Below are 27,500 nucleotides of genomic sequence, written 5' to 3'. Positions count from 1 at the left end.
TTATATGGCATAATCATGCTGATATACCGGTTCCCATTAGATTATTAAATTAAATTGGTGTTGAGTCTGGTCAGTACTAAATGGGTAGCTATTTGGGAATATCGTGTTGTATGTGCTCTCTGCTTATCTCGGCACTGTTTCAAGTTATCCTATACTTCTTGCCAATAGAAACAGTCAATGATAACTCAGGAGAGGTTAAGTTTGGGATTGCATAACATTTGCTTAAGGATTACACTCTGACAAGGGATATCCATTGTTTCCAGAGACAGAACGGAGGCCATTAGATCCTTATTCCAAATAAAAGCAAATGACACAGACTTTTCAAATTGACCATTTGAGAAAATCATAATTACTCAGAGTCGTAAAAATAAACTTTTGATTAAAGTGAGTTACCGTTAGTTTAAAAGAACCACGTTCAAAGATTGTGCTTTATTACTGAACTATGAGAAGGCATGCAAGAAGAAATAAGATAAAAACTATTTTTTATTAGAATCGATTTTTCATTTAAAAACGTTTTTGTCAATGCTGAAGATGAGAACATAAGGAGTAAATTATGGCACAATGATATTTTATGGTAGTGGCAGTCACCATGCAGACATCTAATAACAGAAGTCGAATAGCTGAGGAAATGAAGAGATTCTTTTGATAATTATTTACAATGAAATGGTTTCAGCATTATTCAAAGAAAAATTATTTTGTACTAAAGTCATGATTTGTTATTTTCTTGAGTATAAACAATTATTAACAGATTAGTCAACACTGGTTATCACCATCATAAAAACATTAAAATTAAACATGATAACCTGTTATCTTCAACAAAATTATAAAGGGGTGGATAACTCTTGTTATTTATAGTTTTAGAATATGTCTACCTTTCAGAGTAATTTCAGAGTTTACTGGCATAAATTCCAGATTTGTTATTGAAATTCAACAAAATATTTATATATATATATTTAAGTTGGAAGTAAAAATAAAAAAATAGTTACCTGCTTCTACAATTTTTTTTTTTTTTTTTTTTAATATAGTCAAGAACTGCCATGTTTAATTTCATATTTTTATTATAATGTATTAGCTAATGTGTCAAGTCTTGTTTTTGCTTAAAATCACATAAATCAGGATGTGAGTATAAAATCAGATGTTAAGAAATAATGGCTCCCAAATCCATCTTAATTATCTGTTATTTTTTATTTATTTATATTTTTAGTTATTTTGGATAATGATGATGAGGGTTAAATGCGATAGGTAAATTAATAAAAAATAAAATGTACTTACTGAAATGAGGGTGGTCGGCTGTCCCCAATACCGCCTAGCCGTTCAGCAGGTATATCCCCAGCTTGAGAGTCTGTACATTGGGACTGGCTATCACTACTTTCTGCAGGGACCAACTACGAAAAGAAAAAGAAATACTCATTTTTGAAATAGAAAAATGTATAATTTGGAAAATAAATAAAAATCAATTATTTATCTTTGTGGTGAACAGTTTGAAATTGGTCAAAGACAAATTAAAAAAAGTTTAGAGCAATTTTTTTTTTTTTTTTTTATTGGCGCCTGTAAATAAATTTGAAAACAAAATGTGTTTACATTTGTGATAAGAAAATAAATAAAAACCGGTAAAAAAAAAAAAAAAAAAAATAAACACAATATCAAAAAATTACTTAACATCTTTGTTATTTGGACTACTATTCTTACTGTGGTTATTATTTCCATAAGGTTTTTGGTCCACTGAATTTCTTCAGGTACATCTTTTCAAACTTGAGAACTTATGAAATTTTCAACTGAATGCTTTATTTAGTCCATGGTGTAGATTCTTCTTGTCCCTTCAACCATGATCGGGTAACAGTGCCAATTATTATATTATTCTTAGTTACTGCCTATAGTAAGAATTGAACCTTCAACCTCAAGGAAATTAGTACTTAGAATAGATTGTTAATCAATGTCTTTAGCCAGTCATGTGGACAATTCTAGTCAGAATTTTGAAAGATCAGCAGTTACATCAGCTAAAACATTACAGGTTCGAGCCTGCCTGCTTACTACCCCCCCCCCCATCTCACATGGATACTTGCTATTTTCATTTTTTTTTTTTTTTAACAGCGTTTTGAAACTTTCTTTTTAGGGCTCCATTGATCAACACCCTTATCATAAAACCTCTCCACACGCAGGCAGCGTCGGGTACCCCCGCTAGTCTATATATCTAATATATAAAAGACAAAATGTATGCATGTGTGTTTATATGTCTTGCAAAAGCTTTCGACAGAGGCGACAGAATCTGATGAATATTGTTTTAAACCATCCTTCAGCCGACAAATATTGAAAAATTGGCTCAAAACATTAATTCCTTCACCCTAAACTTGGCTGTTTTGTTCAAGTCATCCTCTCTTTTCGATTGACTAACCTTAATTTCAACGTTCTCAACTTCCAGTCAGGCGATGGAGACATCAACTAAGAGGTCATCCCCACCTCCTTCATGTTACAGGTTCAAGCCTGTCTGCCTACTAACACTTTTTTTAACACTTCTGCCTACTGTTGTTTTGATTACCCCCCCCACCTGGTCCTTACTACACCACTTACACACACCCAAGCACCCCCGCTACTGCTGGAAGGCCCTTTACTACACCACCTAAACACCCGGGCAACGCTGGGCACCCCTGCTAGTATATAAAAGGCAAAGTGTGTGTGTGTGTGCCAAAATCTTTCTACACATGCAACGGACACTGACAAAATCGGTATTGTTAGATAGATCAAACTCCTGGATGACAAATATCCAAAAATTGGCCAAAAATATTAATTCTTTCACCGTCAACTGGGCCGTTTTTTTTGTCTTTTTTCCAAGGAAGGGTAAATTTTTGCATCAACATTTTTGCGCAGTCGTTATACGCTTTGCAACAACTAAGCTAATTTTGAATGCCCATGATGTCTTCAGTCGCTGTGGGCACAATAGCTAAACTGTTGGCTTTTTTTCACTTCCTTTTTCTCTTAGCGTTAGATTCAAGCCAGGCTACTGTGACTACCCCACCCCTCGCATGGACACTCGCTATTCTCAATTTTTTTTAAGGGGTTAATTTTTTTTTTTTTTTGTGCTCATACGGATTTTTTGTTGAAACATTTTTTTTAGGGGTGGGTTGCTCAATAGCCTTAATATACCACCTCTCCACATCCGAGCAATGCTGGGTACCCCTGCTAGTCAAATTATAAAAAAGAAAATCAGCTTTATTCAAATAAAAACTTTAAAGGATATATATTATTTTGTTTAAATACAATTTCGAACAAAATTAAACATTTATCAAAATTCTTTTCTTAAAATACAAGAATAATTGAAATTATTTTTATGATTTTATACTGCAAACTAAATGCTTGGTAGAAACTCAAAATGTTCACGCATTTTGGAGATATCCACATTCTTATAGAATCACAATAGAAACAATGATAAATATGGAATTAAAGCAAAAATTAGCATATATCTTGAAAATAATTTCAGGTCTATAAAATTGATAGCTCTGCTAATTGTAAAACTAGATTAAAATTTAAAAAAACTGAATGAATAATTTGTGTTAAAGCAGAAAATGTGAGGATTCATATGAGAAGGCAAATTATATATTAAGATAATTAAGACATATTTTCTAATAGTATTTGCAAATCTGTAGCGACATTAAATATTTTTTTGTTTAAATTCTAAAATATAAATTACATAACTTTTAAACTAATAAAAAAAGACAACAGTACCATTACCATCTTAAACAATATTTTTATTTGATGTGCTAGAGGAGTACTGATTTTGTAGACTAGAGAGAAACACCTATATTCATACAATTTGAATGGGAAAAAACTTAAATGTTTTAGGAGAAAAGATTTTTGTAGAATCCAAAATTCTTACTTCTGAAAAGTTTAACTACAAGACTTTTTGTTTTTAACTTGGTAACCAAATACAAACGATCCCAGATTCATTGGTCACTCCTTGGAATAAAAGTTCTTTTCAGCGACTCCAATATTTGTTTTTCAACGAGCAGTTTCAAGAGTTATGCACCCTTTGACAAGGTTTTTTTTTCATAGTGTTCGTTATAGAATGGCATCATTTAATATACAAGTTCCGTCATTTGAACAGACTTCACAGTTGTACATGAAAACTTTCACCAGATCCAGTTTTTCAGGTGGATTTATTTATTTTGCTACTAAAACATTAGAATGCAAAGTTTAATCAATTAAAGAATAAAATGCTTTAAAAAGTGTGCGAATGTGTGTGTGTGGGGGGGGGATTTTACAAATAACTTATAATCAAAATTTAAGTTTCTTGAGTCATTACAATTTATATATCTACGAAGTTAAAAATTCGCTAGAGTTCTTGAACTAAACTATATATTGAAAACGGTTGTAATGAAGCTATGTCCATCACATCACAAATGACTAACGTAGAATTAAATGAAATGCAACAAATTTTTTGTTACTGATTTTATGATTAAGTCAAGAATTTATATACTAGAAATAAAAAAAGCAAATGTGGATTCACTTTGGAAAGTGAAATTATATAAATTTTATGCTTTTTGTATCATAGGCAATCATACATGCCCCAAAATTAACATATTTAAAATGTCTATATCAAAACTGTTGTCACTTGCATGTATATATGTTAGCATTAGGATATTTTCATTTCATAGGAAAAAATGATGAGGATAAAATATAGGAATGGGTAAAACTTTTCATTAACATTCGCGTATTTTACAGTAAGTGAAAGAAAGGGAGTTTGTATATAAGACGAGAATAATGTAGAATGTTTACCTTAATTTGATGAAAGTTGGAAATCTATAATAACAGCAGCCGCCACAGCAGCAGCACAACCATTTTGACGGCACATGAAATCTACTTACAGTGTTGACAACTGTTAGAGTTATCATTGAGAGATGCACCATCGTCACCTTTTTAGCTGGTTGTCAGAAAAACAAACAAAGAAAAAGGCTGTCAACACGCGTCATATGAATTGTGGCAGTCAACGCAGATTCTGATGCATCATTGGTGATTTCCGGACTCGGTTATAAAAGGTCCGCTTCCGATAGAAAGCATCTTCCTTGTTTTCATTTTCGTTTTGTCTTTTATTGACGTGTCATGCGGATATTCAAAGCCCAGGGAGGCAGAAACGCCGGGTTTTGAATTCAAACACATTTATTGCAGACATTCACGGCAGAGACAATGAAAGACAGCAATAACAAAAATGTGAATGATTAGATGGAGATGAGAATCATAAAATAAATTAATAAAATAAAATGGAGAATTAAAAACTGTGTGTGTGGGAGGGGGGGGGGGCTAAACAATCAGCCAAAATACAAGAGAAATGAACTCAGATTGCTCAAGTAAAAAAAAAAAAGCCTTCCTTTTATACTTTTTTTTTTTCTTTTTTGTCTTTTGTGGTTAAAATCAGAATGAAATATCATCAACAACATTAAAAGGGAAAACGATTCTTTATTCCTCGCGAGAGAACGATTCAACTCAAAACAAGGGAAACCTGATTTCATGAAGAACGCAGAATAATAATGGCACCTGACCAAAATAGAAGAATAGAGAGAGGAGAAAAATAAAAGACTATTAAAAAGAATAAACTTTTGTTTTTGAACCTGAATTCTACGAGTTAACAATAGTGAGAAATATGAAGGAAATGAGTCCCAACTTAAATTACAAAATACATTTTACCAGCTGCTTTGCGTTGAGTATCAAGAGTCAGTAATTTAGAGCTTTAATTTATTTTAAACTCGTTTGTGTCGCCCAGCTTTGCAGGGTTGTAAAATACGCTTGAATATAATTTAATTCATGCAGATTTCGTATTTATTAGGTATGATTGATACTAATAAAGGTGGAATTTTCGACCCCCATAACAAATAGTAAAAAAATGTGTAAAATAAAATTGATTCTATTTTTTGTAGTATCATGAAGATATAATTTTTTTTAACTCTCCATAAAACCGGTTAATTTTTAAAAAAAATTCTTCAAAAAGCTAAAAACAGGAAAATTAGAATCGCATTTTATTTCTACATATTTTGACGTAAACGATGAAACCGCAATTCAAAAAAAAATTCTTTAACAAAATCAAATAATTGATCGATTTCGTTAATATTTACAGACATATTAAAAAAAAAAAGGCTGAACTATATATCAACTGAAATAAAATAATATACAAAAAAACATTTCTCATGCACGCCCCCAACGCGTTTTTTTTTTTTTTTTTTTTTAAGGAGATGAATTCACAGCTTATTTATTTATTTATTTTTACATATTAAAATATGCTGGAATGATGAAATAAAATAATTTTAATTTTGGGTCTAAACGTTGTTGATTTACCCCATTTTTATTGATTATTCGGGGGAAAAAAAAGAAGTTGGAAAATAATTATTTAAGTTTTACAAAAAAAATAAAAAATATTGTTTACATTTGGCAGTTTTTATCCGTGTAATTTCAAGATTTCCGAAATTATTGCTTATTTTTTTTTTTTTATTAAGGATTTAATTTTTCCAAGATTTGTGAAAAAAAATAAAATATGGAAGATTCGGTCTTAAAACTTATAAAAAACAGAAAATCTTGCTGTTAATAATTTAAAAAAAAAAAAAACTTTAATCGATGTTGTTTTTGAATAGTGAATAATAAAAAAATATATTTAAAAAACCAAACTTAAACAAATTTTTCTATAGAAGAACAATGGCGCAGTAATCTGTTCATACTTTGATGATAAAAATCGTAGGGTTACTCATTTCTTTTGTCAGAACAAAAATATAATTTCTAAACCAAGTAACTGAAACAATTATAACTCGAGAGTTAATTTCTTTGTGCACGCAATATTTTACAATCTGAATATTAAATAAAAATGTGACGTAGTTTATGTCCACATAAAAATTAAGTTTCCAATAAAGTTAATATTTAAAGATTTAGTTAAGATTAAAAAAAAAAGCCTGCTTTTAGGAATCAAAAACTGATATTTCCTAGAATAACGAAGAATTTAATAAAACTTAACTATTACTTTTTTCGGGCTACAAATTACGATATTTAAAATTAATTTTAAAAGGAAATTCTGTCCGTTAACGGGTTCCATATACTAACTTAAGTTTATAATTTTAGGTGTTGTTTGCTTAAAATATCTTCTTTACATGTATTTTCATAATATTTCAAGCCAAGACTTTTACTGTTACTTGAATAATGATTTAACAAAAACTTTTAAAAAAAATATTTGTACCAAGTTTCTTTTTTTTCCTATATTTTTTAATAATGTTTTATAAGACCTGTGTTGCATATATTTACGACGCCATAATATTTTTTATATTTTGATTATTTTGTGACGTTCAAATCAAATTTCGTCCGTTTTAGTCAGTATAAAATAAAGAATGTTTATATACGATTTAAACCCTGATTCTTCTTCAATATAGAGTAAAAATATAATGAATTAACTTCATTTTATTTATTTTTACTTATATTTCTTGTTATGGGTGTCGAAAATTAGTGTCATACCTAGTATTTATTATTACAGAGCCAATTCTCTAATGAATATATTATGTGTGCGTGTGTGCGCTCGCGCGTAGTTCTGGCTTCAAAAGTTTAAAAAATGACTTGAGTGCCATCAGCTAGAATCAAAACCAAAACATTTAGCACTCCAGCTGCGTTCTCTACCATTTGAGCTAATTCAGCAGATAGATAAAAAAATTTTTTAAATTAAATCACTTCTAGCTAATGATTACATTTATGTATGCGTAAAACTAATAGAAACATGCCGGCAACTTTAAATGAACATTTGCATACCAAAAGAAGAAGGTAATTTTGGAAGAATATCATGTAAAAATATCCTGAGGAATCAACGTATACTATATTGCTCTTCCCTCCCAAAATGGGAGGTAATGTCTGGGATGTACCATGACAAATGAAAATGTGTTGCTACACAAATTTAAATAGGCATAATGTTAATATAATTAGGATAGGTGAAAAAAAACGTACACATTCATTTAAAAACAATGGAAAATTTCATGTGAAATATTGAAATGAAAGTTATATGTAAAATGTAGTCGTCATTTTTACATGTTAGCCAAGGAAGAAAGATAACTCCCTTGTATAACTTTCTAGTTAAAAGACATGTTTATAAGCTTAAGTTACTGTTCTTTTTTAGTTAGCCTATTTCCCAACTTGTTTAGATGGTGACAATATTTTTCCAATCCAGTTTTTATTTTGGTGCTTCACTAGGTGCGTCAGAATTTCTGGGGGAATTTTTAACACAAAACTGCGCATAAAACATACAAAACTCGTAATTTATTATTTTTTTAAGTAGGTTGTTTAATTTCTTTATAGAATATACTTCCAAAATAAACTATTAAAGTTTTTTTTAAATAATAGAAATATTATTTTTTTTATTAAAAAAAAAAAAAAAAGAAAAAAGTGTTTACAAAGTGCATGTGCGCGCTCCTGCAGTCATTTTTTTCTACGTAATGAAATGAATTGAATTTTACGAATTAATTTTTTTTTCAATTTTTTCAATTTAAAAATCTATCAAAATTTTTCTATTGGTTCAATTTTTAAGACATTTTCAGGTTTAATGTGAAATTTTATGCTCTTTCCAATAAACCGAATATAATATTCTAGACAAACTTCTTTTTTTTTTTTGTTTAATTCACTCCCATCCCATTTTGAAATGTCTATTAAAAAGTAAATTTTCTCACCTAAGGTTTATATATCACAAATTGAAGATAAAATATCAATAAATAAAAGAATCTAATTTAAAACAAAAACAAAATAGTTATGTGCAAATTTACCTGTAAAGTCAAAAGTTTAAAACACTTAAAAAAAAAAAAAAATATCAACGTGTTTTTTTTGGTTTTGTTTTTAAGTTAAACCCCACATTTTGAAAATATCGTCCTGTAAAAATTGGACACCTATATTAATTTTATCTATTTCATTCAATGTTGTTTTTTTTTTTTAGATTTCTGTAAAAAAAAAAAAAAAAAAAAAAAAAAAAAAAAATCATTGCATAAAGAAGAAATAAAATATTTTAAATCAAAAACGTAAGAGCAAAAAAAAAAAAAAAAAAAAAAAAAAAATTGTCGGCGGGGTTTAAAAAAAAAAAGAAAAAAAAAAAAAAGTAAAATTTGATGAGTGAAATGTGATCATTTTCAATTACGGTGACTCATACTTGACTAATTTGATTGTTTACAGTAACCACATGTCATAAATTCAAAGGGGAGATAAGACAGATATCAGCACTTCAAATGTTTGTTTCTTTATATAGTTACTACTGGGAAATATATTTGGTCTAATGTGTTGTTACGTTTTTGAAATAATTAATTATGGCGCTTTTCAGCCTCCGTATTTGTCAACTTGAAGAAAGGGAGGCAATGCCGCTCTGTGACCATATGTTATTATATTTGAAAATCACGGTCTTATCGAATGGTTGCTTAAAAAATTCTTTTATTTAGAAAGTACATGGAATATAAAATATAAATATGGACAAATTCTTATAAATGAAGAATGGAAGCACCCATTGATTAGTATTTTTTATAGGCAAGTGATTTTTTGGAATTTATTTATTATAATTGGAGTAAGTTAAAATTCGTTAAATTTCTTGAAATCTTTTTTAAAGAAAACCGATTAAAAAATATATTGCATATTTTTCTATTAAACCTTTTATTATTCTAAAATTTGATCTTTGCTCCTTTTATTGAAAAAAAATTCGGGTTTAAATTAACATTTTTCAAGTAGTTATAAGCTTCGAAAGATAGGGAGTCTAATTATTCAGATTTTTATCACTTATTTTTAACGGCGACATACGATTAAACTTGGCATTAAAAAAAAATCTTCAAAATTCTTGTTTTTATTAAAACATCGTTTAGTTAAAATATGTAAGCTGTTTATCAGTAAACCATTTCATCCTAAATAATTTACATGACTGAAATAGGAATTAACCTCAAATAAAAGGAATATTTTCAGACAATTGTTAGATAGAATAATCTGAAAACAGACCCGCCCCCTTCCTCAAAAACCCCCTCTTTTTCCTATTTTTAGTCGTATAAATTAAACAAAGAAACAGGGGAAGAAAGGCCAGCATAACTTGTTTTTATTATTATTGGGAAGTGGGGGTAACAGATGTCCATAACATAAGTTATCATTAAAAAAAAAAAAAAAAAAAAAAACTTTAAAGAAAACTTAGAATTTAAGCACAAAATAAAGTTTTATTGATTTGTATTTTAAATGAAAGACCGTTTTACTTCAGAATATGTATATTTATAATTTTTTTAGAAAAAAAAATGTTTAGCTCTTAATATTTGCACGAGGGTGGTCTTATTAAAAGATATTCCGATTGAGTTTTGTTATTTTTTCCATTCATTTAAAAAATGCCTAATCACAAAAATATTTATGAGTCCGTGGCCTTTTGATTTAGATCAAAGTGATAAAATAATTAAAAAAAAATATATATATATATGCACACATTTACATATTTAATATATTTAAAAAAACAAACTTTTCAGGATTCATAAAGTATGATTAACTCCAGTATGAATGCAGTATTAAAGTGAAATTTGCCGACTAAAAGTAATCTCAAAGTTTCGTAAACAATTACAAAAACCTTCTACCCCCCCCCCACTCTTCTTAGGGTTTCATGCCTAAGTTTTTTGTTAGTTAATTTATTTTCTTTACTGAAATGTATTATAATTTAACCGGCAATAAAACTAAATATATAAGATCAAAGTGTTAATTTTACTTCAATCGATTTTTCCAAATTTTTATTTTTTACAGAGTATACATTAAAAAAAAAACCCAAACAAACTTGATTTGATAATCTTAAGCAGGACGACCCCTGGTGTGAATGAATGTGATGTTAACTCTAGCTAGGAATATCATAGACAAATCAAAGTTACAGTGACAAGGATGACCATAGACCCTCACCCCTTTCCACTTTTTGATTGGCCTTGTGCCTAATTTTGTTTTGTTAACCTCTGTGAAATCTATATATCTATAAAAGTGAAAGTGTCTGTCTGTGTGTATGTGTCTGTCTGTGTACATTTTCCTACACAATAACTGTCAATTTTCAGACGACAGACTCGAAATTTGATATTGAGATTTGAGAAAATCTTTGTAATTCGTTTTCGGACGGAAATTTGGCTGTTAAGGGGTCAAAGTTCAACGATTTGACCTTTGAGAAGTCTACCAAACTCCTCCGCCAATTTTGGGTCTAAACACTTGAAATTTTAGATATAGGTTCCTTGATTTGAGCCCAAAACAATAAATGTTAAGGGGTCATAATAGGGGTCAAAGTTTTAAAAAAATTTGACCTCTGTGATCTCTACCAAATTACTCAGACAATTTCTGGTCTAAACATTTGAAATTTTACATAAAAGGTATTCAGAGATAGGGCAAGCTTTTTAATCATTTTGGGTCGAAATTTGAGTTACCAATATATAAATGTATGTATGTGTGCTTGCATGTCTGCCTAAAACTTTTGAAAGAGGCGACAGATTTTCACAAGATCAGTATCGTTTGAAGCTCGACCCTTCAGACGACAAAAACCGAAAAATTGGCTAAAAGCATTAATTTCTTCAACCTCAACTGGACACTTTTCTACAGGGAGAGGTCGCTTTTTTCACCGATATTTTCGAAAGTCATATCCTCTTTTTGATTGTCTAACCTTGTCTAACCTTAATTAAAACCTATGTCACTTCCGGTTTGGCAGTGGTCGTAACAGTAAAGACATCACTTCCCCCTTCCGTTCTTTTTCTCCTTTATGTTGGAGCCTGCTTTCCTACTACCACTTTTTTTTTTTTTTTTTGCTCAACACACGCCTCCAAACACCCGGGCACCCATGCTAGTAAAATATATAAATCAAAGTGTTGCATCTGTTCTCCCCATCTTGGTGACATTTGATGTTTTAATAATGCCGGAAGTTTTTATGTAAATTATCTCCCTTGAAAATGCTATTCTTAAAGTTTTCTTAAAGGTTATCCTTACTTTTTTTTTTATATAAAACGTTTTTAATTAATTTTATTCATAATTATAATCATTGAACTATCAATAAAAAGATAACATGTAAAGAAAATGTAGCCATACAAATAAATTTATATTACAGAATATCAATTTATTAGAAACTTTAAAATAATATGCAAATGAGCAATATAGAGTTTGTCTGAGAGAGTTTTGAAATTACTGTGTACGCCATTTGAAAATATTCTTGCATCGTCAGAATTAAATAAGCTTAAGGAGTTTTTATGTTCATATAATTAGGATAAATGGATTTTTTTTTCTCACATTTATTCATTTAGCTAATCAACCTGAGGTTCAGAGTTGGACATTTTTGTAGGAGGCAGAGTTTTTTTATTATTTTATTTTAGGAGGAGAGAGGGAGGGGGGGGGGTAAACTCAACTGCAGACTTATTTTTTTAAAACAAAAATGAAAACTCTTAAAATTTGTTTATAGCATGTGTGACCTATGACAATTTGAAATATGTCTCACAAACTGATAGAGTTGTAGGGACTGTGCTAATACCCCCTTCCTTATACAATGAACTATCCCAAGTAGTATATCAATACTTTTAGCTTTAACGAGTATAACATTACTGCAAATACCGCCAAGCTGTTCTCCAACTTGTGTTGTTCACTTACACTATTAAATCTTTTTATATTCATATGTTGGCCGTTCAAATTATTAGATACCTTCGAATAACAACAAAATGAGTAATACAAAAAAGTATTTTTAATAGAATTTAAATTTGAAAATAATCCAAATGTTACTTCACCTGATGTTTTGTGACCAAGAAGGTTAGGATTATATTCATGACGATTTTTATTTTGTTAAGGTGATTTTCAAGAGCAGAATTCTTCATATTATATAATGTATGAATGATTTAGTTTGATTTTTGTTTTAGATCTGTGTCTAAGTTTGTTTCTTTTACGAAATTCAATTATGAGGATATGTCTTATTTGTGAAGAGTAATTGATATCGAAAGCCAACAATAATAAAAGACAGTTCTGGTCCATTGTTATTTGCGCTGATCAGATACTGGATATTGTTTTGGTTTCAGATTTCAGAATTGACATTTAGTATAAGTCTAGATTATTTTGTTTTTAAAATAAATCAAACTAGATGAGATGGCCAGATCCAATGCAAAGTTTAAAACATTTTTACTTATAAACTTGGGATCAACTTTTAAATCAAATTAATGACTGGATATTTTATTGTTATTTAGACAGTTATCCAATAGTTTCCACCATTTGCCCATGGATAGATTTGTAGAAATATATTTTTTAATGCAAATTGCCCCAGACAAGGTATGAAGCCACTTGTTGCAAAGAGAAAAAAAAATAAAAGAAAGAATCAACGATAAGTGTTAGATGGATAGATCCTGACCCAAAAAACAGCAATTATTCCTTCTTTGTCAGAAACATCGCTCATGGAATGTGAAGGCAAAAATAAGGAAAGAGCGTTACGAGGTTGCCAAAAAGTAAACCTAACGTTCACTTTCTATTCTCTTTGATTTTACAAAAATAATTAGAAAGCCATTCTTAACATTCTGCACCCCTACCCAACAATTGAACAAATCAATAAATATAGGAAACTGAATTGATTTTATGCATGTGGAGGTTATTTGAAACTCTATAAAATGGATTGCTGTCTCTGTGATTGTTTTAGTGTTTTTTTTGTTTCAATGAATCCAACAGAAGATTATGTGTGGATTTTTTTTTCAAGGTCTATTAATTATTGTCTCTTTAAGCAAATGTGGGTAGATTTAAAGTGTGATAAAAGGATGAAATTGTGGTGATAATGTTCAGGTCAGCATCAGTGATGTCTGCATTTGATGCGGATGAGTTATTAGATAATCACTTTAATAATGGGGCATCCTTTTGATCTGTCAGTGGAGATGGGAATGATGTTCTGGGTAATCAACCTCCATTTTTAGATAATGATCTTGATGATTTAGTCAGCTCTAGCAGATATAATAGTTGATTTAATGAGCAAGGTAAACGTTTGCTAAGTCGATAAATTAAGGAATTCTTCAGGACTGATGCAACCGAATTTCAGAGACCGTATTTTTTTTCTCAAACAAGGAACATTTCATGTATTTTTTTTATTTTTTATTTTTTTACAATATTAAATTTTTAGGTTAAAACCAAAGAATATATTTAGCCTTGATTGAGGGGCGGGGGGGGGGGGGCGTGATTTCTTTTATCTTTTTCTTTTTAGTGAATATCACCCCAGACAAGGCATGAAGCCACTTGATGTAAAATCTATTTCCAGATCAACAAGGAACGCGTCATGCTTTTTTTTTTTTTTTTTTTTTTTTACAATATTAGATTTTCAGGTCGGAATCAAAGTGTGTGTGTGGGCGCGCGCAGGGGATAAAGAGACTATTTTTTTTTAGTGCAAATTGCTCCAGACAAGGCATGAAACCACTTGATATAAGGAGCATAAAAAAATATGACTTCAAGATCACAAATTAGCCGATAAGTATTATGTGGATAGTTTCCGACCAAGAAAACAGCAATTCTTCCTCCATCAAAAATATCGCTCATTGAATGTGAGGACTAAAGGACAAAATAAACAATTTTAGGTAGGAGGCTGCTGAAAGTAAACCCATGGTCCACTTTTCTTTTTACGATCAATTAGTAAATTTACAGTGTTTATCTTCTATCCCTTGAGAAACACCCAGTGTTTTTTCATGAACTGATAATGAGTCTTGAAGTATAAATGCATGATTCTTGCCCCAAGCCTTGAACATGTTTAAATTTTTATGCGTTTCAAATTATGAATAAAATAAAAGACATTCCTTTTTATGAATGCCAATATGTTATCCTCGTTTGATCAAAATGAAATATACTTATCCAAGTGATTTGAATAATTGTAATTTCAGAATTACAATGATTATGAGATTCTTTCTTGAAAAATGTAGGTGATATTCATGAACAGACTAACATACAGTAACTTGAATGCATGCATGCATATATATATATATATATATATATATATACACACACATAATTATTTGTGGTGTATGCACATAGTTTTATGAAATACTAAAGGGATTAGCATCATTTTAAAGATGTTTCATGAGCTTTGTATAAGCTTTCTAAGACTTTGATATTGATGGATGGTTTCTAACTCTTCATTTTTTTTTTGGGGGGGGGGGCGCGATTCGTACACAAAACCATCATAATTCTATTTCCACCTTATTGGTGTACAGTAACGTTTAAAAAGTGTCTTTATTAGCATCTCTGTCTGCCATGTGAGACATGATCATCATTCATTGTATTTCTACTCTCAAATGTTTCGATCAAATAAGCAAGTTTTAAATAAAAAATTGACATCCTAAAACGTGTTGTTTAATGCCTTTTCATTGTTTTTTTTATTTAATTTTTTTTTTTTACATGAGAGTCAATACTTATCAAGGCCAGGAGGCCACTTGAGGATAAGGGTTATTGTGTATACAGTAATCAATGGAATAATAATCATAGTAATCGTTAGTATTGATAAATTGGATTACTTAAGGGAGTGGTTTATCAGGAATTTGTTTATGTTGGACTTGAAGACATTCAAGTTGTAGTCAGGTGGGAAACAGGCAAACGGAAGAGTTCCACAGGCATGCATTTCTAAGAAAGAAGCTTTGTTCATGGAATCTACGTTTTGATTTAGGCACAGATAAAGAGTGGGGAAAGTTATTGACAGTGGTTTCAGCTAGACAGGTGTTTTTCGTGAAAAATTGGGAGGCAGAGAGTGGAGCTCAGACGAGTGCTTGCCATGGAAATAACGATAAAACAAAGACAGGCTCACAACATCTCTTCTGTGGAAGAGAGATTACAGGGAAGAGTAAAGGGCATCCCCCACTAAGCTACAAAGTCTATTTTGTACTTTGTCAAGACAAGATAAGCTGTTTTTAGCAGCTCCTGCCCAGATGTGGCAGTAGTACTCCATTCTTGGGCATACTTGGCTTTCATATAAATAGAGAATTGCATCAGCAGTGAGATATCTACTGGAGCGGTAAAAGGATCCCATCATTTTTCCAGCAACCTTGGCAACATATTTGATTTTGATTTGATTGTGCATCCTGTGAGAGATACCAAGACTCATCGTTCTTGCTATCGATAAATTAACAAGTTTCATTTATTTAAATTTAAATCATAATAAATATATTGTTACATCAGTCTTTTCACAATGTTTTACCTGCAGCAAATAAAGAAGTCATTCATATACAGCAAATCATTAATACTCAGAGATTTTGTATTATATGTATTACTCAGACTACTATTCTCATCTTGGTTCATCTAAAGTTTTGTCGTTCATGATTTTTGTCATCAATAACTTCCTGCCTACAAAATCAATATTTGATTCTTGCAAAGAAGTTTTTTGTTAAGAAATGCCAACTTTAACAGGATTAGAATTTTCATATGAATGCCATCTTAATAAAGAAAGTGACAATTGTATTTGACAACAGAGTTACTTCCCTTTTTAATAAATGGCGTTTTGCATAAAAAAATAAAACAAAATTGCAAATAAAAAAAATTACAAAAACACAGTGAGAATGCCAGATAAGTACAGTTAGTGCATTATTTATTTCATATTTTTAAGTTGAAAATCACATTGTTTAGCTTAGAGATAAAATAGTTTCAAGAAAAGAATGTGCGTTGTCAATTTTGTTATGAAAATTCAATTGAAAGAATGCAACTACAAGATAATATAATAAACATGTTTTTAACATATTGGAAAAATAGGTTACTGGGAATATAGGTTAAAATTCTTTTTGTAAACAAAGGAAAAAGTTTTGGACACGCATGTCCAGAACACGTGAAAGAAGACACATGTTTTAACATGTGTATGATGTCATGGAAAATGGGAAGTTCTAGACATAGTTAGAAACTTGAGAGAAACTAGGGGTAGAGTCAGAGGGAGTTTGAGGACGAGAGACAATAGTCTGCAGTTGGGATTCGAACGTCTAGAAGCGAGACAGTCACTTTTGAAACTTAGAATGTGAAGCTTTGAATTCTTGACTCAGAAAACCACGGCCGGTCATGAGAAGAAATAAACCCATCATGTGTTTTTATAAACGTCGTCTTTGTGTTGTGATTCTACCAAAAGGTAAAGTGAAAATTGTCATTATATGTCTTTTATATATCTGTGTTGTAAAATGTCTTTACATGCACGTCTAGACATCTCATATCTACACTAAAACTGTCTGAACACTGTTTCATCACTCAAAGAGCTTTTCTACACTTCTAAGCAGAAACATTTTTATATATAGAAAAATCGCCATAACACGAACAATCTCTCTTTACAACATTTCTCTAAGACACAGCAACATCTCTTAATAAGACTCACTTTTAAGAAATATTAATAACAAGAACAATAATAATAAGAATATTATATAACACTTTTAAGCCTAATTTTTTCATTTCCTTGTGTATGATTTTCTTAAAGTTTTCTCCCTTGACTTTGTTGGAGTTTTTTATTATAGCTAGTCCGTCATCTCTATATAGGCCGATATCCGTAGTATCGAATATGCTTGTGAGGGTATATAGAACGAATAATCCCACAAGATCTGATGCCTCTGCAGAATCTCTGGCACTCATCGCCAAATCAAACGAATTTTTCATTTTAGTTTTTATCCATTGGTTATTGTTATTTATTAGAACTGATTTTCTACATTTTTTAATGATGTTGATTTCTTCCGAGGATATATCAATGTATGCCTCGGCAAATTCTAGGGCAATGTTAAAAAGTTCTTCGGATATCGAGGGATAAAAGTCTATGATGCCAAACTGTATGAACATACATTTATCTTTGTTTTCTATATTTTTAAACCAGGTGATTGCTTCGGTGGTATTTGCCCATTGGTTTAGTTCTAGGTCTTGTTTGATTTGTTTGTTTACTCTAGAACGTATAGTTTTGCTAATTCTACCTATTTCTGGTTTAGTTGGGTTTATCAGGCGGGTGCTGGGATTATTATTAAAGTCCCATTTGTGGTCATTGAGCAGAATGTATGCCTCTCTAGGTTTCAATTTGCCAACTTTATCGCTAATTTTTAGTTTATCGGTAATTTGTTTACTTTCAGTATTTATTATATCTATGTAGTCGTATTCGTTTGTCTAGTTTTTTGTAGTTTTTTGTAATGTTTTCTGTGATTAGTTTGTTATATTCTTGCTTATCTATTTTATAAAAGTTTCTGGTTTTATCTGCTTTTACAAAGATTTTATTAGAGTTGTTTATGTTTCTAACGATTTTGTGTAGTTTCCGTTGGAAATTGCTAGGTTGATTGTGGAATTCTAGGTTTTTAATTACGTTTAAAAGGTCATTTTCAAAGTTTATCAAAAGGTCTACTGTTTTCGCATTTTTAAGGGTTTTAAAACCATAGGATTCTTTTTTGTCTACGTTTTCATTTTTAAGGAAGAAATTTGCTCGCCATCGCTTTGGCGTATTAGTTCATCTGTTTTTTGGATTAATTTAATCATATAGCTATGCTTGCTGGGTGTGGGGATGTTTTTTAGCGATGTTTCGAAATCAACTCTTTCCATATCTATTTTTAATGTGGTGAAATAAATTCTTTTGAGAGTGCTCGACTGTTTTAGGAGCTAGGTATAGGTCTAGGAGCTATCCTGTACTTTAAAGAACCCCAAAATCTATTAAACTGTAGAAGAGAAATAGCAAATAACTGTGTTCACAAAATAAAATTTACTCTAGGATAGCGATACAAAATAGTTTTAAAACTAACAAAAACAATAGAAAATAAACAAATAAATTAAATAAACATGAATATACATAAACGATCACACATATATGTGTACACATATGTATATTTATATATAAACTAAAAAAAAAAATGTCTGCCTTAAACCACAAACCTAGTTTTAAAACAGATCCTTTGTTCGATAAAATGCATGCCCATTGGCTGATAGAGAGGGGCGCGGTGGATACTAGAAAGCTGATTGGCTAACTAAATCCTCAATAGAAGAGGACCATATAAAAACGATAAACAACCACAGAATTTGCGCATAAGCCTGAGGAATCCTAGAGTGGATGAAACGTCGAATATTCAGTATAGCTTAATCGTCATATATATTTTATAAATTACTAACTAGCTCTACCTAAGTATTGAGCACTTTTGAAGTAAATACTTAAAGTTTACGCATAAATCTATACTTTCGTATATTAATTTTATGTGAGTAAATGAAGTAGTTATATATATATATATATATATATATATATTAGTAATTTATAAAATATATATGGCGATTAAGCTACACTGAATATTCTGCGTTTCATCCACTGTAGGATTCGTCAGGCTTATGCGCGAATTTTGTGGTTGCTTCTTGTTTTTATATATGTTGAGGATTTCTAGTTAGCCAATCAGCTTTCTAGTATCCGCCCCCCCCCCCTCCTATCAGCCAATGGGCATGCATTTTATCGAACAAAGGATCTGTTTTAGAACTAGGTTAGTGGTTTAAGGTAGATCTTTCCCTCTTTTTTTTTTTCTTTTTTTATATATATGAATATACCTATGTGTACACACACACATGCACACATATATACATATATGTGTGATCGTTTGCACATGGTAGCTTGTCTCATTATTTTCCATTCGACTACCGGCGAATGTCCTCTTTCTTTGAGTTCCCAGTATTTATTCGCTAGTGTTGTTTTTATACGGTGTTTTTAAAACAACACTAGCGAATAAATACTGGGAACTCAAAGAAAGAGGACATTCGTTGGTAGTCGAATGGAAAATAATGAGACAAGCTACCATGTGCAGACATTTAGACGACCCATGTAAATTATGCCTCCATGAAAAATTTGCTATCCTGTACTTTAAAGAACCTCAAAATCTATTAAACTGTAGACGAGAAATAGCAAACAACTGTGTTCACAAAATAAAACTTACTCTAGGATAGCGATACAAAATAGCTTTAAAACTAACAATAACAATAGAAAACAAACAAATAAATAAATTAAATAAACATGAATATACATAAACAATCACACATATGTGTATATATGTGTGCATGTGTGCGTGTACACATAGGTATATTTATATATATATAAAAAAAAAGGAGGGAAAGATCTACCTTAAACCACTAACCTAGTTCTAAAACAGATCCTTTGTTCGATAAAATGCATGCCCATTGGCTGATAGGAGGGGGCGCGGTGGATACTAGAAAGCTGATTGGCTAACTAGAAATCCTCAACATATATAAAAACAAGAAGCAAACACAAAATTTGTGCATAAGCCTGACGAATCCTACAGTGGATGAAACGCAGAATATTCAGTGTAGCTTAATCGCCATATATATTTTATAAATTACTAACTAGCTCTACCTACGTATTGAGCACTTTTGAAGTAAATACTTCAAGTTTACGCATAAATCTATACTTTCGTATATTAAATTTGTGTGAGTAAATGAAGTAGTTATGTATATATATATATATATATATATATATATATATATATAAAAACTGAAAAAAAAAACTTTCACATTTATTTATTTAGATTATCCATAGACATGTGTTTCGTCATCTTACAACTCAGTGTTGCTGATGCTCTTTATTCATTAGTAAAATTTTTGTATTAGGGTTTGAAAATATATTTAATAAAATGTAAACTTTCAGAAGATTTTATAAATCAAAATTCCTATTATTTATTTTTGGCATTGATAAGTATATCAATGCAATAAAGTTTTCTCCAAATTTCCCCATATTTTTGGGAAGCACAAAATATTTCATTCGATATCTATAGCTTTAGGCAATCATTTTTATCCTCATTTATGATAATTTACAAAACTTTAGACAATTTTTTCAGTTAAGGGACCTATTTTTCAAGCAGACATGAAGAAAATGAAATAAAAAAAAAAGCAAACTCATAAGTTTGTTCTTTTAAACTGAAGCAATTTTTATTTTTTGTTCAATCCAGAGTGCCCCTTTTGTGGTGTTGGGGAGAGGGGGAAATGCATTTTCCTCATATTAAAAACAGATCCCTTGTTTAACTTTATCACTGTGGGATGGTGGGTAAGTAAATACCAATTCCTAATTTAAAAAACAAAAACATTGACAGACTCCTGCAAGAATTCCCAACCCTGACTCCCTACCAAAAGGGCGGGACTCAGATGAAAGAGAAAAAAGTCTGACTCCAGAGTAGATTTCTCTGGCAAAAACTGCTGACCCCTTCCTACTCCATCCTCCTGCTTTCAACACATCCACTCCTCCCAGCTTGTTAGGGTAGTTCAGCTGGGGCCACCTAAAGAAAAAGTCTGCATATTTTAAGTCACATGACTGCTAGGAGCTATTATGAAGGAATGTAGACATTTTTTTTAAAGAAAAATTTCATTAAAAAAAAAAAAAAAAAACTTCATCGTAGACCTTTAACTTTATCCACCCAACACAGATCGTTTTTTTTTTTTTTTAAATTACTTTCATTTATTAATTGTATATTTATTTTTTTAATAATATTTTTGGAAGTTAAAATTTAATTATTACAATATTAGTTAGTTACAAAGTTAGTAATTGAAACTAAAAAGAAATCTCTTTTTTCATCTCTATAAAATTATTAGGCATAAAAAAAGCTTCCAAATTTCAATTTTAAATAAATAAGGATTTTAAAGCAAATTTAAATGATTTCTATCCAACAGTTTCAAATTCCTTTCAAATTTCAGAAGGGTCAGAGTATTATTTTTTTTTTCATATATTAACAAAAGGTTAAAATGGCTGCTTTGTTTAAATAAAAAAAAAAAAAGCGGAAATGCGTTATGAATTTAATTTGCGAATTATTGCATGTTTTTTTTTAATTTCGTTTTATTACACATTGCATTTTTAATTAAAAGAAACATTTGATTAATAGTAAATAAAATAATTCAACACGTATTTATCAAAGTTACATAGAGACGGAAAACACAGTTACAAGATTTATTAATATAGATATTTAATCGACATCTGTACAATCTGGATGTTTCATTTTATTTTAATTAAAAAATTATATTGACACTTTTGGTGGAGACAATATTTTTTGCTTACTCGATTATCACATGGATAGGAAAGTAGGAAAGAAACAAAAACAAGTAATTAAGACAAATTAAAAACAAAATGAATTTTAAATATGGAAAAATGTTACAGCCTTATGGAAAATGTATCTGAAGAGCTGAAGTCCCCCCCCCCCAATTGTTACAAGACACCCTCAAATAAACATTCTTATTTTGATTCTATTGTGACCCTCACCACAAAAATTCACTAAGAAAAAAAAAAAAAAATGACATTCTAATCTGGCAAAACATACAAAGTTATGTGCATGGCTAATTTCCTTTGATTTACTGAGTGAAGAAAATCATTTTTTTTTTGTCAATTTACCAACAATATGTATAATTATACAGAAAAAGATTTGTAATAGTATGTAGAAAATAAAACTGGATCAAAGTATTGCTTGCAACTTGATCCAACAGAAATACAAAAATCAATCAGGCTTCAACTGACTTCAAATTTTCAACAGATGACCACAACAACAAAGCCAGCCCGATCGCCGTTATCCACCGAGCTCCCGTCAGCGCTTGTCGAAAAGGCATGTTCCCAGTTCTAAATCAAGACGGTGATTGAGGCTGAAGGCAGCTACATTGAATATATGTCAGCTCTACTACATAATCAAGTTACCTGAATTTATTTGTTCAATAAAAGTTTTAAAATAAAGCTGTAGTGTTGTTTTTTTTCACAAATTTATCATTCCACCCTGTACATTGTTCATATCAGCTTAGTATGATTAGACTATAACAAAGAACTTCTATTAATCTAATCAAAATGACGATTTATCTCTGGCATTTCCACATTCTATCGTTCTGATTATAAACTCTTGCATCGTATTTTTTTTTTTTTTTTTTTAAATCACTGAACATTAATAACTTTTTAGTATAACTTATATTACTAAACATCATTATGTGGTAAATATATAATTTGAATTCCAAAATGTCTAACTTTCACTTACCTGTCCTTTCATCCCAATTATCTTACAAATGTTTCAAATCAATATTTTGGTTATTAAGTTAGAAGCTCAATTTAAAAATTACAACATTCTAATTTTTTTTCATACTTAAACACTAATATAAAATTTTTATATCAATCTTCACTGTCATGGTGATCTATTTTAAAACCAACCAGATAATACATGAACTGAACAGAAGTAAAAAGACGAGTATAAAGTAAATTCTAATTTTTATTTTATACCTAAACTGAATATGACGTCATTCAACTATTGTTTCTACCAGTTTTTTCTATTTTAGGTTCTCTATATAATCACTGCATCATGCTACGAACAAAAGGAGCGTTAGAGGGTTTCCTTATTTCAGTGAGGTCATTATGAAAGCGAACTTAATCAATGCAAAATATCAAAAAACGTTTCAATCCCATTTTATACTGGATCATTATCATATTTTACATGCCGTCATGTATTGAATGGCTTTAAGAAATTGACTTCCAAACTAACCTATCTATGGTCAGGTCTTTATCCTTCTTTCTCTCCAGCCCATCCTATTACTTCCATGTTTTCTTTGGTTTTTCCATGCGAATGGGTCATGCTCCCAAAATAATTCTACATCTACTAACCCTAGAACTTACATTTATTCTTTCAATGTGACCATACCATCATAGTCTCATGTTTTTAACACATCCCCCTATACTGTTCAGATGTAATCTTCCTTCTCTTTGGATCGATACAAGAAAAAAAAAAAAAGGAAAATTGCCCCAGTCTAGAATGATTTTTCCTTTCTGACAGAACTACTAACTTTGCTTTTAGCTTTTGACGGCTACCCGACGATTCTTAAAAAAAAAAAAAAAACAGTAAATGAAAGACTATTTAATTTGCATTATGGAATGACACAACCACATGGTTGAGTAATTTGGAAATATTCCCCCCCCACAAAAAAAAAAAAAAAAAAAAAAAAAAAAAAAAAGTGGCTTGAGGAAAAGTAATTGCTTTTACAAATGCCGTTTTGGCCTTTGAGGGTTTTACCTTACGTAGTAGAGTTAGATAAGCTCCACCCATAGAACTGGCCGTTCTTTTACGCGTTCTCAGTTCAGTGTTCATGAGGCACCTCAAAAGTATGGTATGGTGCCAACAGATTGAAGTAAGGAATCACGTATTCTTTTTTTTTTTTTTTTTCCCCCACTCATGTAAAGACATTGTTTTAGTTTAAAAAATAATAATCATTTCTTAGATACAAATATATTCACACTTTGGAAACTTATCTAATAAGAATGTAAACAAATTATATAAGTGTTATACGCATCAAGATGATATTAGGAAGTGAGGAGTAATATTTTATTCAAAACAATGGAAGTGGAAGAAATGAGATTATATATAAACATACATATGTACACACACGTGTTGGGATGATTGATTTGAAATTTTGGGGTACTAGTGGAACCAACATCAGAAAATTTCTTTGCCGAATTTCCGATTCCAAAAATGATTCTTTTAATTTTTTTTTTTAAACTTAATTTCTCATTTCTGATACTAATGATGAATATTTGTTTTTAAGCAATTAGTAAACTAAAATCCATAATATCAAAATAAGATGTAAATTTATTTTAGTTCTGTAAAGAAAACAAAAATGCAGTTTATCTATGAAGTTTCAAAAACTGTTTAAAAGTTAACATTTTTGTCAAAAAAAAAAAAAAAAAAAAAAAAAAAACATTAAACATTATTTGTTAATTCAATCAAAAGCAGAATATAAAGTGTTTATTAAATCTTTTTAATTTATTTTATTTAGGCTGTTGGACTTTTGTCTAGTTGGGTTTTGTCAGGTAGAATTGTCTGGTGCCTTCACCCAACATTGGCAAATATTACAAGAGGTGGGCAAAAAACGTGAAAAAAGCTTTTGAACTGAATTAGGTCTAAATGAATATGTAGATTATTCACGCTTCTGTATGAAACAATTTTTGTAATTCTTCTTTGATTCTATCTGTTATTATACTTAGACTTAGGAATTCTCCTTTCCAAGAATTGGTCACCTGTGGAACACTGTTCCGCTGGCCTGCTTCCCGGTTGAATACAACATAGTAGCCTTCAACTCCAATGTTAACAAGTCCTTGTTAAGCCGTCCCAATAAATAATCAAATTCTACTCAATTTACACCATTAAGGTTTACTATACTACTACTACTACTACTACCTTACATTGATTAACTCTTATCCTCGACTGGCTTTTGGACCTTAGTAAGTGGAGAATCCACAGTAAAAAAGATCCTGCTGAAACAATCAAAGTAATCTATTGTTTTCAGTCTGAATTCAGACCTACCTTCCCTCCCATGTCTGTGTACTGATTGTAAAACGGAATGAAAGGTTGTTTGGAATGGATATAGAAAGTAATAAAATCACGACTACTATTAAATTATGATTGTTGGTTATCAATATTATTGAAACCTTTCCATGGATTATTTGTTACATTTCTGTTTTACTAAATTTGCCAACATTAAAATGTAAGTGTATTTTTTAAGACTAATCTAAAGATATTTGAAATGTGTTTTATGGATTAAAAATTACAAAATTTATTTTTATTTTTTCATATTTATGCTTATATTTTAATGAATCTTTACAAAAGTTAAATAGATTATTTTATCATATAAAAAAACTTAATATAATTATTATTGTAGATTGACATCTGCAGCTAAATCATTCTTCAAAACTAAAATAAGATTCTACCTTTTTAGGTGATTGCATGCTAAAACTTTGAAAGAAAAAAAATCAATTATTTAAGAATTTTCAGTGGAGGATCTGCTTCACAGTAATTTAACGTAAAAATGAGTTCCAATTTTGGAGAAATTCTTATATTTTAGAGCGGTTAACCAAAAATTGTAATTTTTCTCTGGGGGATAAATTCTATGCGTTTATTTTTGGGGGAGGAGGAAGCGATTACATATAGTTTTACAACCTTGCTAGTCAGGCTTAGGGTTAGTGCTAAAAGTTTAGTGAACATCCCTATAAAGTTAGAGTATCCTGGAAATGACCATCACTTATACACAAAACTTATCTTCCAGTTCAAATTTTGAAATGATTGCATTTTTTTTCCTTTTATTATTATCTATATCTTGTTTTTATTTTTACATTAAAACCAATCAATCTACTACATATCTGACAAATTGATAGAAGCAATAACCAACCAAATCTTTACAATTAGGGTAAAAACAAGTACGTTCTTTGGTATAAGGAACGCAGAGAACAGTTAATACATTCCCACCCCATTTTTCTCATTAAGAATGGTTTTCTAAATAGTAACTGTGTTATTTAGAACCTCATTCTTAACATGGGGATGGGGCTTTGTTAATTATTCTGTTCCTACACCGTCTTATTTTACATACCAAACGTCAATTTTATATGAAAACTTCAAATAGCATTTTGTCAACTAATAACAAATGTAAATCGGCTTGGTTTTAAAAAAAGAAATAAATCTTTAGTTGTTTCGCAATTTTCGAATCAATTACAAGGAAAATATTTGACAAAATTGCCTGTGAGATGGGTATATATGCTGACGACACCACACTATAACAGACACGACAGGAAAACAAATGAACACATATCTAAAGAAATGGCAGAAGCACTAGAGGATGACCTCCGATCCGTAGTGGAATGGGGACATAAATGCTGCCGAGACTAAACTCGTTTCCTTCAATAATTACAAGAAACCTCCTCTACCACACGTATCAATGGCCAATGACTATCTTAAAGTACATCCTTTAAACTCCTCGGCCTAACGCTCTCAGGAAACATGAGTTGAAACAATTACATCGAGAGTATCGCCAGGACCGCTGCGAAGAAGGTAGACTCTCTCTACCATGCTAGAAAAATACTAACACCCGAAAGTATCCTATAACTCTACAAGGCCACCATTCGCCCATGTATGGAGTATTGTTGTCACATTTTGGCTGGTGCATCTACCACTAATCTCTCGCTCCTAGACAAGGTTCAAAAGAGAGTCACCAATCTAGGTCCTGAACTGTCATCTAAACTTCAGCCCCTGTCCCATCGACAAAATGTTGCATCCCTCTGCCTTTTCTACAAGTACTTTAACGGTGAATGCTCTGATGAACTGCATGCACTTGTGCCCCCTCGACGTAAAAACCCCCGACAAACCCGTCAAGCAGCTAAATCCCACCCCTTCACAGTAGAGATCCCCAGATGTAAGAGAGCCTTCTACTCCAGTAGTTTCTTCCCTAGGACAACTAGACTTTGGAATTCCCAGCCGGGTCCCTGCTTCCCCAACTGTACTGACATGCAGAAGTTCAAGTGCAACATGAACCGACATCTTGCTGCCCAACTCCCTGCACAGTACCCCTGATGCCTATGTCCTTGATAGTAGCCCCCTACAACAAAGTGGTAATATACCTTGTTCAGGATGAAAATGTAATAAAAAAAAAAAAAAAAAAAATGAAAAATTATTTAGAAAGATGAACTGGTGTGACATACGTGCTTACCCCAATTGTATTCTTTATGTTTGCGAAAAATATATGCAGACATTACAAGAATGATTTACAATCATTTGAAA

The 27,500-nt window shown here is 30.6% G+C and overlaps 1 protein-coding gene across 8 annotated transcripts in view; it reads right to left on the bottom strand.

Moving 5' to 3' along the window:
- The window catches only part of LOC145300079 (segment polarity protein dishevelled homolog DVL-3-like), a 284,306-nt gene that overhangs the window by 137,153 nt on the left and 119,653 nt on the right, over window positions 1–27,500 (bottom strand). For all 8 annotated transcript variants that reach the window (XR_013872349.1, XR_013872375.1, XM_080144458.1 and 5 more), the window contains exon 3: window positions 1,273–1,385. Coding sequence is in view for 6 of the 8 variants with exons in the window: in XM_080144458.1 (XP_080000584.1) it covers window positions 1,273–1,385 (113 nt within the window). In the remaining 2 variants the exon portion in view is untranslated. The remainder of the gene's footprint in view (window positions 1–1,272; window positions 1,386–27,500) is intronic.

This window comes from Euprymna scolopes, chromosome 2, assembly GCF_053919585.1.
Source record: "Euprymna scolopes isolate OS-2025 chromosome 2, ASM5391958v1, whole genome shotgun sequence".
NCBI lineage: Eukaryota > Metazoa > Mollusca > Cephalopoda > Sepiida > Sepiolidae > Euprymna > Euprymna scolopes.
This window is presented reverse-complemented; position numbering and strand designations above follow the sequence as displayed.